General features: G+C 36.8%; 1 protein-coding gene across 1 annotated transcript in view; it reads right to left on the bottom strand.

Annotated features, from left to right (window-relative positions):
- The window catches only part of Plxdc2 (plexin domain containing 2), a 429,295-nt gene that overhangs the window by 207,246 nt on the left and 203,006 nt on the right, over positions 1-19,043 (bottom strand). The window contains exon 3 of the mRNA XM_004859945.3: positions 15,123-15,269. Within this exon, the coding sequence (XP_004860002.2) occupies positions 15,123-15,269 (147 nt within the window). The remainder of the gene's footprint in view (positions 1-15,122; positions 15,270-19,043) is intronic.

The raw sequence follows: 19,043 nt of genomic DNA, 5'->3' as shown, positions 1-19,043 counted from the left end.
TTTGAAGCATATTTTAATATTCTGTTTAATCATTCAAATAACTTTTAAAGCACAGTGTTTATCTCTTGAAGCTATCAAGGAGGTGGGATATTATTAATGATATTGCTGTATAGGGAGAAACTTTCATTAGCTTTTGTAAAAACAATTTCAGAAAAAGCAAATGAAGTATTTTTAGTTCATTTCTTTATACCATGTATAAAACAAGGGAAAAAGCTATAAAATTTTTAAAAATTTGCTTTATTTATATAGGTTTTATAGCAATATTAGCTTATTTTAATAAGGTTTTATCTCCAATAGATAAAAATGATTGAATAAACTTCAGATACTCATGATAAATTTATTTTAATTTGGTGTGATATATTCTCTCCAAATAAATATAACAACCAACTTTCTTGAAACTGTATAAGGGCTCCATAAAATGCATCATCCTACAAATGCTTTGAATAGATTATTGAAGTCTTATTCCTTTACTAATCACAAGGCACATATATCTTATAATCATTTTTTAATGAAATATGATGGAACTTTACATTTAAATTTTCAATTATTCTTTTCTAAGTTTTGAGTAATCTGGCACAATTTTGGAATCAAAGAGATCTAAAATTATATTCTAGCTTTAATACTTAGTAGCTGTGTGATTTTGTAAATCTTTATGTGAAGACCCTTCTTTAAAGGGTTATTAAAAAGGATCAAATGACTGAGTAATACATAGACCATAAGTATCCAAGTCAGTAATATTTCACATTAAATTATGTACATGAATCTCTCTAATATAGCAATAAATAATTCCTTAAAACTAGTTTCCTAAATTAAGTCTTCACTCCTAGTAAATAGCCAAAAAGGACTTGATATGTATGTTCTTTCTGCTACGCAAATACATTATCACAATACTTTTTAAAAAAGAAATGATTAAACAATTTCAGGTAAATCGTTTTTCAAGTAGAAGTGATATAACTTTATGTTTTCAGCAATGTCATGATGCTTTCAATTTTATTACAATGAAATGCAATAATACTTCAGTTCACATATGCTTCTGTTTGCAAACAATTTAGCTAGCAAACAAAAGTGTTCAGCAAAAATTTTCTTCCATTCACACGCTGCACCTGGTGACAAATAACGACCGTGGCCATCTTCCCCACACAAACACAAATGCAGCCATCTTCCCCCAAATCATAAAACAAATTAAATTCATTAATTGAGGTACCATTGCAATCATCACCATAGTATTTGCAGGTGTTAGCAGAGTGGGATTAGTATTTCATATATAAGATATTGTGCTAAATATTTTACCTGTTTTTAACAAATATAAACGGGAAAATCAGTGGGTATAATTGTGATGAGAAGCAAGATATGTGTATTGGCTCAAGTACCTCCCAATAAGATATTTATAAATTATAAAAAGAAAAATAGTAACATTCCAGTGAAGCAAGGAAACCTGGTAGGAATCACCTTAAGGTAAAGAAAGTTACCACCCCAAGTAAAGAGACACTGTCATGTGTAAGTATTCATCTGTTTTGTGCTGCTATAACAGAGTACCTGAGTACTTGAGACTGGATAATTTGTAAGAAAATAATATTTCTCACAATTTTAGTGGCTGGGAAGATCCACATCAAGGGGCGGACATCTGATAAGGATCTTTTTGCTCCATCATCTCATGATGAAAAGCAGAAAGGCAAAAGAGTACACAATAGACATAGAGATAGCAGGAGGATACCAAACTTGCTTTTATAACAGATCCACTTTTATAATTAAGTCACTCCTTTGATAATGACATCCATCCAACCATTTATTCATGAATGCTGAGCCCTCATAACCACATTACTTCTCATGAGGTTCCAACTCCCATCATGGTATCAATGGCAATTAAGTTCCCGATGCTTACACTTTGGGGAACACCAAGCCACACCAATGTACCTCCTGCTATGATACAAAAAGAAAGACATAATACCATTCCCACTGCACTGTTGCCCAAAACAAACACCTTGCTTAATCACAAAGAAACAACAGACACCCCAAATCAAGGACACTATACAAAGTAACTGGCAATACTCTTCAAAAGGGTCAAGTTCATGAAAGACAAAGACTGAGGAAACTTCATGGATAAAGAAGAAGAGATCTGAAAAAGAAAGACGTAATACCATTCCCACTGCACTGTTGCCCAAAACAAACACCTTGCTTAATCATGAAGAAACAACAGACACCCCAAATCGAGGACACTGTACAAAGTAACTGGCAATACTCTTCAAAAGGGTCAAGTTCATGAAAGACAAAGACTGAGGAAACTTCATGGATAAAGAAGAAGAGATTTGACAAATCAATGTAATGCGTGTCCTACATTGGAGCTAGATAAAAGGATAATTTGAGGACAATTACCAAAATCAGAATAAGGCCTATAGAATAGTTAAGAGCATAGCAGCGACGTAATTTCTCAGAATTAATTATCGTACTAATGATAAAAAAAAGGTGTTAACATTTGTGAAGTGTTATATACTCTAGCTATCTGGGAATTCTCAATAACTTTTTCAAATTTTTTACATGCTTGAAATTATTTCAAAACAAAACTTTACATAAAAGGACTTGTAAATTCAAATGATGAGTAGGCACTGGAAGCAAGATTTCAATCCACATATGTTTGACTCCAAAACTGAGTCCTGACAACTAGCTCTCCATTCTTTCACAATATGTGATTCAGTTCCTCCCTGTCATCAAGGCTTAATAACCTTGTTTCCAACCTAGATCCCTTAGTATGGACTTGATGTCTTGCTCTTCGTAGGCATAACAGCTTAACTGCTGTCTCCCCTGGGCTGGGCTGTCTGAGGGTCAGCATAGCACACAGCAGATACTCCCAGGTGTTTGCTGAGCAAAATGATAATAACAGTTCAATGTGGAGCTCAGGATCGACGTCAAATCTACCTGATGTCTCCCCATGGCCTATTTCTCATCCTACTTTTTCTTCATTTTTCTTAAAATGCAAAAATAACGAAACATAACTAGAAAGTACCCAATTTATGAGGCCAAAGCCATAAAACCTTGATTATCGATCTGTAAGAGTCACAGAACAATCTTCTCAGGTCACCTTTCTGGAGAAGCAGGGTCCAGACTAACAAGGCACTGTGTGCGCTGGGAGGAGCCAGGGCAGGATGGGCTGTGTGAAGCATGCTGGGAGGAGTTACAATAAGGCATAGGGCGGGACCAGGGCATGGTGACACCACCCTAGACCTGCTGACAAAGCAGTGTGCTCCTTCCCAGCAGATGACCTACTACTACTACTTCCTACTACTACCCAGCATGAACTACTACTCTGTTTTGTGTCTACTTGGAGATCAGATATTTCCATTTCTTAAGCTTCGAGGATAGATCCAGGGCCCTAATTTCTAATCTTGCAAAAATATTTACTTTCTCCTTAAAAATTCTCAATGGTGACTGTGTTTGTCTGCCTAGAGAAATAGCTGAAAACCCTTCAGTCCTAAAAGTAATATAAACTGAAAGGTAATAGAATGATAAATATAAGCAGTGCAGTCGTGCTGCATGAAGATGTTTCATCAACCAAGGACTGCATGTACAACAGTGGTCCCCTACAATGAAGCCGTCTCTGCTTGTGTAAGCCTCCTCTGTGATGGTCTCACATTGACAAAAGGGCCTGAGGACACATTTCTCAGAACATATCCCCTTTGTTCAGCAATGCATGACTGTATACAGACGTGTAGGAAAAATTAAAATTGTCAGGTTTCTGCAAGAAGCACATTTTTAGGGAGGAGAATAAAATGTGGAAAAGCATACATGCATGAATCATAGCAATGTAAACTTCTTTGCTCTATGCTAGGTAAAGTCAGATATGACTTCCAGACCATAAATGAGCCTTGTGTCCAAAATAAAATAGTGCAGTGGGCACAATAATTAATCATGCTTTTCCCATACAAGATTTGTAAAAAATAAACAAAACAAAATTGTAACCAATTCCCACACCCTGGGAGGAATCAACAGAACAGGGGTTGTTCATCCAATGACTGAAAACACTAGAAACTTAATTAAAATATCAAAATGTTCATGGAAAGGGGCCAATCAATATGCAAATATACAGACAGAATTGACTACTCCTTTCAGAAATACAGTCCATCAATTGGATAGGTTTTTCAAGTTAGAAATTCTAACCCCTTCACCACTTTTTTCATAGCACAACTGAGAGCTTAATTAACTTGCCCTATAGAATGACACCCTTCAAGAGACTACTCATAAATTTGACACCGCTGACCCCGTGTTCTCTTCTTGAGATTCCATGGACCATCATCAGGCCTTTTGACCTCTCACATTGCATGGTTCTTGGCATACATTTGGGTTATTGTTATTTGCAAAAGATGAGAATTATTCAAATTAGCAATGGAAATATTTACCATTTAGCCAGAGTTCTGAGAATCAGAACGTGCAAGGCAAAGGACCATCGGAATTTGTAAAGAACCCTTAGAGGGCAGGTGGGGAAAGGTGAGGACCAAGCATCCTTTCTGGATTTTTCAAACCACACTCCTCTAGAAACCAGGCAGTGGACTTCACCAGGCTTCTCAAATTTGAGTGTGCAAATAAATCAGGGCTTTCATCAATATTCAGCTTTTGATTCCTGCATTTCTAACAAACTCCCAGAGCTGCTGATCCTGCCCCCTTGACATCATTTTTTGCAGCAAGGCTCTACATTATATAAATGGTCTTTCGATTTCTATAATCATTGCTGTAAGGAAACTTTTGCAGGTATGAAATGGGTTAAAAATGAATAGATTTAGTTCTGGATAACATCATCTCACTTTGCTTAGCTGGTTGCACTTATAACGTGGCCTGAAATTTTCCACTGAAGGAACTGAGGGAACTGCTGGCCAAGAACCTTCAAAGCAATGATTTGCAAAATCTTGTTACAAACACCAGTAGATCTGGGGAATGTGGCAGATGTTGGTTCCTTGACCAGTGATCCTCAAACAGAGCAGAAAAATATTCCTATGAGTTTGTCATTTATAGTTTGAAAAGGTCCTTCCTATCCTCAGATTACAATCTTCCTTTCAGGGTACAAGCTCTCTACTTTCTAGTCAGTGGAAAATGAAGGTTTTAAAGCTAAATATTTGCAAGAGGATTATTATTATTAGTGTGATATACATCTTTAATACTGTGCCGGGCACTGTTTTAAGCATTGTACAAATGCTAACTTATTTTGTCTAATGACAACTTTAGAAGGTAAGTGCTGTTATTATTCCCATTAAACAGACGGGGACGGTGACCAGCAAAGAGGACTCCATGTTCAAGGTCAGGAAGCTAATAGCTGACAAAATGGAGACTCAAATCTAAGCAGTCTTGTTCTAAGTCCCTGCAATTCAACACTTCATGGATGACTGATATGTTAAGATTTGGAATGCAGTAGTCAAAGTTCATCATTGTGACTAAATCAAAACTTGATTATAAGTTGAAACTGACATTTAGATGAAGTTCAGTTTTTAACCATTCTTCCTCCCCTGCTGACTTGAAATATTTTTTATTTGGAAATAATTTCAAATTTAAAAAATGTTACAAAAATAATACAAAAAACTCCTATTTTCAAGCAGATTTCTCAATTTTTCACATTTTACCACATCTGTCAACTTCTTAACTTTTCAAAAGTTAAATAAGTTGATGTCTGTTGACAGTGTTCAAGAGTCTTTCTTTCATGACACTCAGCCCATCCCTATAGTTTGGCCCCCATGGAATCATGACTGATGTGCCTGACCTTGCTCTATTTACCACCCTTGAACCTTACTGCCGCATGATAAAAAATCTTGGCTGGCCTGCAGCTGTAGCTCAGTGGTTGAGCACTTATTTGATGTGTGTAAGAACTGGGTTCAAGCACCAGCACCACCAAAGAAAAATCATGGCAGTACATCATTCAAATAGAATGGCTGAAGGGCATCACTTCCAGTTCCAATTACCATTTTGACAGATCATTTTTATAGGAGAAAGAAAAAGACACCTGGGCCGGGGATTTAGTCGCTGCCTGCCTCGCAAGTGCAAAGTCCTGAGTTCAATCCCTGGTACCCCCCGCCCAGGCCAAAAAAAGATACCTACTTTCTGAGGCTGGAATTCTCAGCACAATGGAAGTCTTGTGCAAGACTTATACTAGTACTTGTACTAGTAGTATGAGCTAGTAGGAAGAAACAGATAAAAACAAAGCTATTGCAACTAGTTATTTTGAAATATCTTCCAAAGCTATTAAAATAAAAATCTACCCAAGCATTGTCTTTCATGTTATATAATTTTAAATTTTTCACAGAAAAGAATTCTACTTGTTTTCACATGTGTTTACTCTTTTTTTTACATGTGTTTACTCTTAAGAAACATTACACTCTATTTATATTTTGCTAAACTTCCTATGTTACAAATTATTTTCCTTGCAAGAGCCATGTAAAATCTTTATCATTTAATAACTTCAGAGTGAGAATATATCTCACACTCTTGTTATCTAAAATTAAACCATTACAAGCCTCCATAGACTCATGGAGAGGTCTCAAAAAAGGTGATCAAAGAATATGTTGGGGAAGAAAGTCTTGGAGGAAAGACAAGAAATAATAGACTTTTTATCACACCTGAGACATGGTTCAGAGCCACCCTTTTTTAATAGCCTCTATGATTATGTAAGGATAATATGAAACCTTCAACAGGGTTTTACAAATATCTAAGTATTTAACTCACTCATGATTTTTAAAAGGTGAGTATACATTTATCTGTCTAAAATTAGCTTGTAGCCATCACAAGAAACAGAGAATGTATTAAATTACCTTTAAGACTCTCTCCAACCTTATATAAAAGACGGTACTCATTCCCCTCTAAAGATTCCTGATGGAGAACTAGGATGAAATTGCAATGAAATATGATAAACTAAAGTATGATATTTTTTCAAAAAGAAGATAAGATTCTTATTTGGGGAAGCTGTGGTTTGTTAGATGCACAAAAGTTCATCACTATAGATTTCATTAGGCATCTACCTAAAAGGCTCTCCAAAGTGCATTCCATGTCTAAAATTTGCTTTCTAGATTCAAGAAAAGCAGTGAGGGTATCCTAAATGATCAGTAATATATATCTATCTATGTAATTGTGTTAATAGAAAGAATTTACTAAATTCAACATATTAAAGTAAATCACTACATTTTGCTGGCACACAGAGAAATAAAAGTCACTTATTCTAATCATGTTAGTTTAGGGAGGGAAACAAAGTTGGGCTTTTCTTTTCCATAAAAGGGCAGGAAATAATACTTTGGACCAAGAACATTTAGCTCAAAATTGTTAAGTGACTTAACTATAACAATAACAGTAAAATGAATTAATGGTAGGATGTGTCAAAGTTCTTAGGTAATTATAAAGTGCCATAATATCTCATTTTAATCTATCACATGTGGTATGCAGAATGAATATCATAACCACTTAGAAGAGACAGAAAGTGTCAGGAAATTTAGGGCTTTGCTCAAATATTCCAGGTATAATAAACTTGAACTTGGGTGTTAAGATGCCTCACCCCACCTTTGAGCTCCTATTATTCTCAAACAATTTAACTGGTATTCACTTTTCAAATGTACATCTGATTCTCCATGGGTTGAAGAACAAACTGAGCTTCTTAAACATCTGAAGAGAATTCCATTAACATTTTATAACTATCAGAACTGCCTGTGTGCTTAAAATTCAATTAGAACAAAAATATAAATAGTGTTAAATAAAACGTTGCATCATGCATGAATGTCTGCTATTGTTTGGGTGTGGTGTGCCTCCCCAGAACGCATGTGTTTGAGGCTTTGTCCTCAGCTTGGCACTATTGGAAGATGGTGGAAACCTTTAAAAGGTGGAGCCTAGTGCCAGGTTTGGAGGTCAGTGGGGCCATGTACTCACAGGAGATAAAAGAGACTCCAGCCTCTTCCGTTTCCTCTGTCTTTCACTTCCTGGCCTCCATAAAATTCTTCTGGCATGCTTCTGCCATGATATGCTGCCTCACCATGGGCCCAAATGAAACTGATCCAACTGACCATGGACTGAAACCTTTGAAACCATGAGGCAAAGTAAACCTTTCCACTTTATAATTTGAGTATCTTAGGTATTTGTTACAGTAATGGAAAACTGATTAATATAATTTCTTTACATATATAAAAAGGGAAATAAACCAAAATTAAGATATAGAGACACATACAGCTAGAAGTCATCTTCTATTATTAAACTAGAAGAACAGCCAACAAATAAAAGCAAGGAAGTCTAGTTTGATGAAAAGTTTGTCTTGCCAGAAATGAAGCACTCAAGAAGAATGCAGCATGATTATTCAACCAGTTAAAACTAAAAATAAATGAACCCATGTTGAACAAATGTATTAGTCAGCTTTCCCATCACTAGGACAAAACACTCAACATTTTTAAGTCTAGGCAGGAAAGGTTTCTTTTGGCTCATAATTTCTGGGGTTCAGTTTGTGGTCCACAGGCTCTAAGGTAGAAATAGCACCATGGAAGTGCAGAGAGGAGGAGAGCTCTCCATCCCATGGCAGCCAGGTAGGGGAGAGAGAGGAGCACCTGGCCAGCAGAATACACTCTCCCAAGTCATGCCCCCAGTGACCTGCCTCTTCTAACCAGCCCCACCCCTCAGGATGAGACATTGAGGGGATATTTTATTTCTAAATCCTAACAACAGAACTCAGGCAAAAACGGCACGGCCTAAAACCCTCACAGACTTAAAAAATTAAATTGTTTTTCAATCTTATTATTTAGAAAAATAAGCACATAACAAGAGACTTTTTGGTGCACAGAAAAAATGAAATTGCACACAAAAAAGAAAACTATGGAGTGGATATCAGCCAGTCAAATTTAGCTCTCCCAACAAAAGCATTATGCAAATGTAAAACCAGTGGAAATTCTCATTGAAGAAAGAAAAAATTTTCTGAAGGAGGGGAGAAAACCCTTCCAGAAAACTTAATTATTGTAATGAAGATTTATTCCTATATTTAGGTAGTCAGAGAACTCCATCAAGGATGATCTGAAATTCTGAAACCACTATCACATCCAATTTAAAAATTTGAAGCAATCACCACATCAAAAAGCATACCAGTTTCATCAAAAACATTACCTGCATTATAACAGAGAGAGTGAGAGAGACAAAGAGCAGCAATTCAACCATTCCATCCTGCTGGGGTTTCCCATTTAAAGAATCAATCTTCCTACTGACGTGTAGAAAAGGAAATATCTTTTAAGCCAAGGTATGCTTATGTCTGGCAATGAGTACACTGCAATTTGTGTGTGGAGGGGTACATTTAGAGATATATAATATGGATATAAACCTACATATAATATAGATATAAATTTATGTGATCCATATAAATTATATCCATCATATCTATCCATCTACCTACCCTATAAGTCTCTCTCTCACCAAATGCTGAACTGTCTTCTCTACTAAACCTCAATATTTGGACTGCTGCATACATTTTAGCATTGCTCAATTTTAGCAAAAGTCTTATGTGATTCTGACACAATCAGAGACCACTATGGGGACAAAGGACAAACTCTTGAGCCCTTACCTTGCTACTCATTAAAAGAGTGATTTGTGTTTTGCTATTGTTGGTAGTGGTTGCTTTTTTGTTGAAGCAATTAGAGACCTACCAGCTGGCCTGCAGATGCCTAATGGGTAACTAAATCAGGATAAAGCATCATACACTGGATTTCAAATATCTCCCAGAATACCTTACTTTCTGAGTGAGATCTCCCTCATTTCTGCATACAGATATGCTAATCACTTAAAGAGTATCCCTGCATTTATCTAGTCTCTCTCATTCCACTTCAAGACTAAGGACACTAAGGTAAGAATAGCCAAACTAATTTTCAGAATTAACAGCGACATCCAAATGCTGGCTTTTGCAATGACCACTTCCACACCCACTAGTGTGACGCCTAAAAGTCTCTAGCCTTGGTCCTAAACCTGAGATCCCCTGGAGTTCCTCAGGGCCTTGGAGACCACCCCATGATGATGAGGAGCACCAGGCAGAAGCAGTTACCCTATGGAATGGAGCCTGGCCTCCTCCCAAGAACAATCATCCAATGGGAGCTGAATCGTCCCTCAAACCATAAGGAATCCTCCGGTGCTAAGAAAGCAGAACTGAGATAATAATGATCAACCAGCAAATCCATAAAGGCTGACATTGTTCTTGTGTGCACCAGCCAGCCTGAACCACTTCCTCAGTGAGCCCCCTCCAGCTGCTCAAGCTGGAATCCTTTCCCTATCTTCCCTTCGTTTCTACCTCTGCCTAATAAATCTGCCCACACCTCACACTGATGTGTCCTGCAATGCATTTACAGGATGAGAGTCCACAAACAACTCTACGGGACAAACTGAAGTCCCCCTCTCATCTCCTTTTGGGAGGACCTCCTTGCACAGTATCCAGTGACAGCTGTAACAAGAATCCCCAGCTTTGATATCTGATCATCCTTCAAATTAGCCAAACTTTAATCAGTCTTCCAAATATTCTATTAGACCCATCCATATACCTTAATGTAAAAACTGGTTTTATAAAAAAAAAAAATACCACCACCACCACCAAAAACAACAAAAACCTGCTACCTGTTATGTCAGCTTAGCAAGAAGTCCACACCCCAAACCTCCAATCCTTTAATATCTATCGGGTTTCTTACCCTTCACCGGATTCCAGGAAGTGTATGACCACTCTGGTCTTCCTTCAGCAAGAATCCTATTAGGTCAGTTCAGCCAGAATTTCCTTTATTCCTGATCTTTCCTTTTGGTATTGGCTATGCAATGACTCGTTGGCTAAAACGCCGACTTGCCCATTCAGAATTGAGCCCACTTCTATATCAAGTTCTCTTTCCCTGTATTGGGACAATCGGAATAAAATCTGCTTTTATCACTTTAATGATTGCCACTCTCTGGTTTTTCTTTGATATGGTTTTTTTTTTTTTTTTTGGTAAGAATTAGGGCTTTCAAATAACAGGGTTGTAAAATCTCATTATTCCTTTTTTGACTTTAGTTTATTAGTAGGTGTTTGTAGTACTCCTTGTGGGAAGTTGGTACAGGTACATAATACATTTTTTCATCTCTTTTCCCTTCCTTTCCCCTCTATCGATCCCCCAATCTCTTTCCTTTTTTGGGGGGTACACATTTGCAGTACCTAATGTTTACATTCCTCTTTTTTTTTTTTAAGGTTTTTCAGTGTCCTTTCATATTTTTTCAAAACTGTTTCATTTTTATTCTCAAGCAAGCAGTGAGGCAAAGGGGAAGCCAAGAGAGACATTTCTACACCTATCTTCCAAGTTACAAAATTGATCCACAAAGGGCACAGAACCCAAGAAAATAGGTGCTGGAGGCAAGGTCTTGTAATTTCTAATCTCTGCCCAACTCAGTCGGGGCAGAGAAATTTTCAAGGAGTCATGAGTCAGAATTTCTTCTGTGATTTCAGAGGACACCATAATTCTGTTTGGCCATTTAAACAAAATTTGTCTCCAGCAATAAGTTAAATAATATGAATAGAGAAGTGCAGAAAAAAATCACAGAAATGTGGACTATGAAATGTCCATGTAGAGGAAAAGAAATAGGTCTGGGCTGATTTCAAGGTTTATAGTCACAAACCTTCAGATTTGCAACCTGAGACCTATGTGACATTCAGTAAAGGACAAAATACTCAAATAACTATAATTTTCATATAATTGTCCACCTTATTGCTTGCCTTTTGGTAGGGACTCATCCCAGCTTTTCACTTCCCTCTATTTAGAAAGTCATGTGTCGTGTTTTAATTTGTCATCTGTAAGACTAGGTTTTAGCATCTGCTTTTTCTACCACAATGATTTGGGAAATGTTGTTTAAACAAAAAGGGAATGGAGAGATTTAAAAGCACATGAAATCAAATCACAGGATGGATGGGTATAACATAAATACTAAGGATTATGATTTGGACTGTAAAAGAGAAGAGAAAGAGAAATCAATATGCTTTGGCAGGTCAGACATGTGAATTAAATGACTTCTAAGTTTTACTCCACTTTGAAATGATCAGATGCTAGTAGGGATGAGAGAAGTAGGAGAAAATTCTTACTTGACTTCCACCTTTCTCCTCTTTCTGGAATATTAATTTCAAGATTAATTCTAAGATTCTAAGATACTGTCCAGACCACATTTTAGGTAGTTGTACAGGTGAAATTTTTCTTCAAATAATCATGTTCCCAGGTAAGATATTTTCCTGTCTCTTCTTCTAACCCATTCTAAGGAAGCAGGAAAGAGAGTGGGAAGTGGAGTCATCTGGGAAAACCAATCTGCTTACTTTCTCACTTTAACTTCTTTTTTACCCAGAGCAGGATGACTAACTGCCTCTGGGTCTTCCATGGCTAGACTATGCTTGGCTTCTTCTAATTTGCTGACAGAATGCTTGCCCTTGAGTATGCAAATTACATCATTTGGTGACAGACAAGATTTAGGAAACTCACCTTCTCTCCCTCAGGGCTTAAATTTAAATCCTGTTTCCAGCCAAATTACCATAGAGCTCTGCATGAGAATGATGTCTATTAGGACAGCAGCAAAGCTAATCAATAAAGTGAAATCATGTTTTCCATTTGCCATTTTCCCTTGTGTTCAAGCCTCTTGGTAACATCCAAAAGAAGAGTAGCTATGGTGTGGTGCATGTGGAGTGTGTGCGTGTGTGTGTGTGCGTGTGTGTGTGTGTGTTCAGGGTAGAGTACATATGTGGATGTTATCAAGCCCCTTCATCATAGTATTACTTTAGTATTATAATTCTATAATCTCTAACAACCTGACATTATTTTGAGGAAGGCACAAAGGAAATGCGTCAGAGAACCAGGCAGGATTGAAAGGGTATAGAGGCCAACTAAGGAAATAACCAAGTATGGATTACTCTGCATGATTCAGAAAGCTCAGGTCAAATCACGCTTTTAAAAGAAACAATATTTTAAGCAAACCCAAAAAATATTCTCATATATAAATTTATAAGTTTCAAGATAGAAGATTTATTTAAATGAAGAAGTTTAAGTGGCAATTTTTTCTGAAAAAAAAATATACTAGGCAATATTACCAAGCCTGCTGTTACACAATGAGGTCTGTGCCTATGTGTGTATATGTGTGCCTGGGTGTGCAGGCAGTGGTGTGCGTGTGTGTGTGTGTGTGGTGTACATGTGTGGTGTTTCTGTTGGTGGTGATAACAAAGTAGATGGAGTATCAATTTCTAACTCTAAAATACTATCTTAAATTCTCATAGAAAAACACAAAACCAAGCCCAAACAATGGAAAAAATTGCTAAATAGAGGCTGCTAACAATTATATGCATTTAAAACTGAATTCACGAAGCATCACACACTTACAGCTGAAGTTCAAGTCTATTTACATTTCTGCCTACCTCAGGTGCTGGAAGCAACAATGTCACTCTCACACCAACAATAAGAAAAAGTGGGTCCTCTACAGCATCTTAATTTTTCATAAGTCTATCATAGTGCTGAAGTCACAAGACAATCAAATAAACCTTATTCCTACGCGAAAAACAAGCATGCTCAGGACATAGACACTGCCTCACCTTTGGGAGAGAACAGAAAACACACAGGGGGTGGTTGGACCAATGTGGGAGAAGAAATCAGCTAACAATTTAACCGATCAACATCACACATGATGGCTGATGGCAGCCATTTCAGATTGGGCCATTCATGGAATCTCCATGTGGAGACAGCAACACTCAAACTTCCATGAAGTACATTTTATACAAGTAGGCGCTGATATGATGGGAAGATTGGCAAGCGCTATAAATTCCAGATACATTGTCCCTACTCTAACGTGCCTCATTTTCTCTTCTGAAGATTAGCTGTAAATCCTATAGTGTTTCATTTCTCAATCTGTCACATCTTGGCTGGAATTGCCTGGATATGGAAAAGAAATGAACTGAAGGAATTCAGTAAGAAAAAAGAGCTGCTTTGTTTGCTTCTCAGAGACAGAAAAATGTGTACTCTACACTCAAAATTCAACATCTCCTCATGGTGGACGATAATTAATTTATGTTTAACTGTTTCAAGTTGATGTCCTAATAAAGGGACTTCTACATATATGAACAATGAAGACACTGCCAAGTTTTGTATATAAAACTGTTATCAAATCAATTCTCCTCCAAATAATTTCAATTACTGACTGTACCAGCTCTATCTTTGCATCAGTAATGACAACAGCACTTGAGAGGTTAAACTTGTTTTATTTAAGTCATACATAATAGATAATCACATGGCTTTATTGATAAGAGCATCATGACTGTTTATCCATACCAGTAAAAGTAAATTTTAAAATGTTAAATCTGCCATTTAACAAAAAGTAAAGCCAAACACACACATTGGAGCAATGCTTAATTGTCTAGGGTAATATCCCAATCTCACGGCTTACTAGCCCAACTTGTAGGGAGGTTCTCTGACTTCTCCAAGACTGAATTCTCTCATCAGCAGTATCTGGATGTTAGTAATATCTAAACCAGATTGCAGATTGAAAGAGCCAATTCCTTTACACGGTCAACTTGGCACTCAGGACAGCATGTCAGTGACCTTACAAGGTAAATGGGGTTAGTATGAATATTCCCCCTCATCACCACATTAACGATGCCGAAAAGGTATCTCAGAATAGCTAAATTATTTATCAAAAAAAACGCAGCCAGTAAATCATGAACCAGGCTTAAAATATCAGTTTGATGTCTTGTCGATCATATTTGTTCCCTTTATATTAAAATTTTTAAAGAAAGATCAGAATGTGGTCTACATATGTTATATGAATCACAAATGTTTTTGGCGAAATCTGTTCCAAGCTCAAGAGCATTAAATCTACACCAAATGGGAGATAACAAAGAAAATAATTTGTAAAGCCATTCCAAGGGTTATACAACTGAGAATAATCCAAGATGAATCTCAATTTGAATCAAATATATAACTCATAAGACGTAATAAGGAAATTGGTTCTATTAATGTGGTTTATCAGCACAATTCTCTAATTTTTAATGAATTACATGCAGTTATTAACATACACTGCAATTGCAGAACTGAATACACTACAGAACTGACCACACAGACAAGGATACATGCCAACTAATGGGACAAAGTTTGCATAACACTTACTGCAGCTTGCCGATGAGTATTGGACAATATTCCATGAATCTTCACTTTGTCTTTTTCCATTTGGTCAATGTTCACCCACAAATCCCGGCTGGCAGAATCAGATGGACCATATATCCGAGATATGTAATAATTGTGATCTGTATCCTCCTGCAACAACAGAGAATGACACATATCAAGAACTGAGATATTTTCCCTAAAATTCTTTTTTTTAAAAAATCCTACTGAAATTAGAAGTGTTGGTGGTCTTCAAAATAGCCAAGTGACTTAAGTCATCTCTAAGAAAAAAGAAATAGATGAAAATAACAGACATAAAATTAGCAATCCTCAGCCAGGCCTGGTGACACACACTTGTAAACCGAGCACTCTGGGAGGCAGAGGCAGGAGAATTACAAATTCAAGCACAGCCTGGGGAAATTAGCAACTTAGTGAGACCCTGTCTCAAAATAAAAATTAATAAAAAGAGTTAAAGATGTAGCTCGATGTAAAGGCCCTGTTTTCAATCCCCAGTACCTCAGATGAATGCATGAATGAATAAATAAATAAATAAATAAACAAACAAATAAAATTTTAAAAATTAAAAATAAATAAAAAGGGCTGGCCACTATACCACAGTGTGGAGGTCCTGGGTTCAGTCCTCATTAAAAAAAGAAAAGAAAAGAAAAAGAAACTCAGTAATCTCCCTTAAAAAAACCTGTTAAATACTTAGAAGCAAATATATATTCTGTGTACCCTGATGTTTTCAACCACAGTAATGTTAGAGACGTAATTTCTGCCCAAACAAAAAATGTCTCATTTAGAAATAGTTACTGAAAATTTGAGATGCAATAACTATTGATTGACAACAAGCTCAAATTCCTCTTCTTTAAAAATAAATCAGGGACTGCTTTCAGTTAATGGCTCCAGAAATTCAGAAAACATCTCCATTTAGTTTGGCTTATTAATTGCTTTTTTTTTTGGGTCCCGGGGATCGAACTCAGGACCTTCTGCTTGCAAGGCAGACAGTGGAACCACTGAGCTAAACCCCTGGCCCCTGGCTTACTAATTTCTACTGGTATGAAGCTGGGTGTGAAGCTGCGTGCCTGTAATCCCAGTACTTTGCGAAGCTCAGGCAAGAAGATCACAAGTTCAATTCCAGCCTGGGCAACTTAGTGGCTTGGGAAGATCCTGTCTCAAGAGTACAAAAAAAAAATTGAAAAGGGCTGGAGATATGGCTCAGTGTAAAGACACTGGATTTAATTCCCAGTACTGCGAATATATACATACATATATACATACATAAATTCTACTTTTATTTAAATTCTCCTTATTGGTATCACTATGTTGTATTTCACAAATCCTTTATGTATTATCTTTCCCCTCCAGAGAGGAGATTTAAATGTTTTAAAAGGTAATTTTGCCGAGGAACACCTAGACAAATCATACAATTCTTGGCTAATGCTGATTGCAAAATTATTTTGACAATAAAATCCAATTGTGCTTATCAATTTAAGGAGTCACTAAATAGAAATGTATTTTAAGATATTCGAGTACTTAAATGTGAAAAAAGTGGTTATGTGAATAGGCTTATGAATTGAGTAAAAAAGTTTGGGATGTGAATTTTTTCTAAAGTATTTATCGAAGTGCTAATTAAATAAAATGCAAGTATTCTTGACATTCTATCAAAACAAAAATTCCATATATGTTTTCCAAAAATATTATATATACATTATATATACATATAAATAGATAGATAGATTTATATGTTGGAAGAAAGTATATTTGATTACAGAAAGGAAAAGAATATTCCCAGTAGTACATTAAAGAGATTTTGCCTCATGAGTAAAAGAAACAGTATAACTCAAAGTGTGAATGCTGAGAATGGCCATTAAATGTTAACAGTAAATAGGTATTTTATTTCTTTAACAAAGATTATAATTCAATTTCAGACAAATTATGCATATGCACACAAGAAAAGAAAGGACAGTTATGCAAAGAAAGAGGAAAAAGGAGCTGGGAACACAGATTCAGAAATACAATGCCTTGCAGCCCGAGGAAGACCAATATCTTCATGGGTTTCCAATCTCGCCTGAGAACCTTGAGATGCTGATCACTTGGTTCCATGTGGACAAAAAGCGTGGTGGTGGGTGTATGTCCTGAAGTGTATTCAATCCTCCTTGGCATCTGATGTCTCAACACTGGAAATGAACTTCAGAGGTGGCCACTTCTGTGTCACTGGGCACAAGCCACTTTGCCTATGTCATGCTGCCAACCGCAATGGCTGGAGGGCACATACGAGCTCATAGCCTAAGAAGGACCCACTTGGAGAGAGTCAGGAGTTCTGGTGGAGAGGTAATTTCCCTGATTCTGATTGCTGAAGTGTAAGTGCTTGGATATCATCACTGAGGAAAACTAGGACATTCAGCCCGATGTCCCTGAGATGCTCCTTTTGTGTTCCCAAGACTTGCCAAGTCAAAAGGGCACTCTACGCAAACCGGGTCAGGACTTTCCCAATAAGTATTATCTGAAGGACACTAGAAACCAGGCAGACTAGTGTTATTTGTAGAAAACGCCTTTCTGGCCATATGCTACACCAGCTATTCCTTGTAGTAGTAGTCACACAATGGGACAAAACAAGCTCATGATGCTACTGCTATGTAGCTTATTTTATAAAGCCCACTCCCTGTGGCACCTGGGTGCAGGATGGAGCCCTGTGGTGTGCTACAGTTCCTCTGGCCACCCCTGGACACTCTGAGTGCTCTCTAGGGATTTCCCTGCCTGGCCTGCCACTGCAGCACCCTCTGGCAATCTCCTATCTGGAGGCAATTAACTAGTCCAGCCTGCTGCCCCCTGACATTCCAAGTTCTTCATGGTGATTTTCCTATCCAGCACACTGCCACTGGATTTGATCCTTTCCTGATAGTACGACTCAACTCTATCTTTTATTAACTGGCCAGGTAGTTACATTTGGGTTGTGGATCAGACAAGACAACACCTGCAAATATTGCACCATTTTACCATCATGAGTAAATACACATGAGGTCTAAACTACAAGAACTGAAAAAAAGAAAAGCCAGCTCTCTGATCACGTTCATCTATGCTCAATGTCTTTTGTTGTTACATTGCCTTAACTTAGGCTACCATCAACCAAAAGAATGCTGACTGAAAACAAGCTTATCCTAAAAGCAAACTTTAAGCAACACTGAATAAGACAACTTTGACAGATTTACAGGTCTGGATAACAAATATCACGCATTCATTTTTGGTATTCCAATTTTCTAGGTAATCACACAGAAATGGAAGCCTGTATAGTTTGCCAGAAATCCTCAGGTCTGAATAACAAACAATGATGACTGATGGAAGTTTTGAACTGAGAATTATGAAAGGAAGCTTTAAAGAAAATACTCAACGAGTTCTAATAAAAATGACAAATGACTTAGGTATTTCCCTTAATCCCTGAATCACTGTAATTAGTTGAGAAATAATCTTAAAGTTATATAAGGTAATAAATTATTTGCAATACATGATTTTATTTAATCACAATATGCATAGCTAATATGGCTATGTGAAATATACTTGAGTTAAGTTTTTAAACTTAAATTACAGCTGCCAAAAGCAGTATCACATCTTCAAAAATATTGAAAAGACTAGAACTCAATATTTGACTTAGAGCTCAAGTTTGCCAGTTGTCATGGCAATTTTTAGTCAAGGAAGAAAACAATTTATTATTTACCTAGGAATGAAGACACACAGTTGTTAAATTCCAGGGAGGTGCTTGGCTCAGCTATTCAGAAAAGACAAAATAGATGCCTCAAAAATGTGACATTTCAGCACCACTAAATTATTCAAATCACATCTTGTTCTTTTATCGGACTAATGGTATTTAAAAAGTTGTTCAAAGTCACTCTGGACACTGTGATTTTTATTTTCTGTCGGAAAGTAAAT

This window comes from Heterocephalus glaber, unplaced genomic scaffold (genome assembly GCF_053883595.1).
Source record: "Heterocephalus glaber isolate CG9 unplaced genomic scaffold, H.glaber_assembly_v1.0 deba00000768, whole genome shotgun sequence".
NCBI lineage: Eukaryota > Metazoa > Chordata > Mammalia > Rodentia > Bathyergidae > Heterocephalus > Heterocephalus glaber.
The sequence above is the reverse complement of the archived record's forward strand: the minus strand, read 5'-3'. Positions and strand labels throughout refer to the sequence as shown.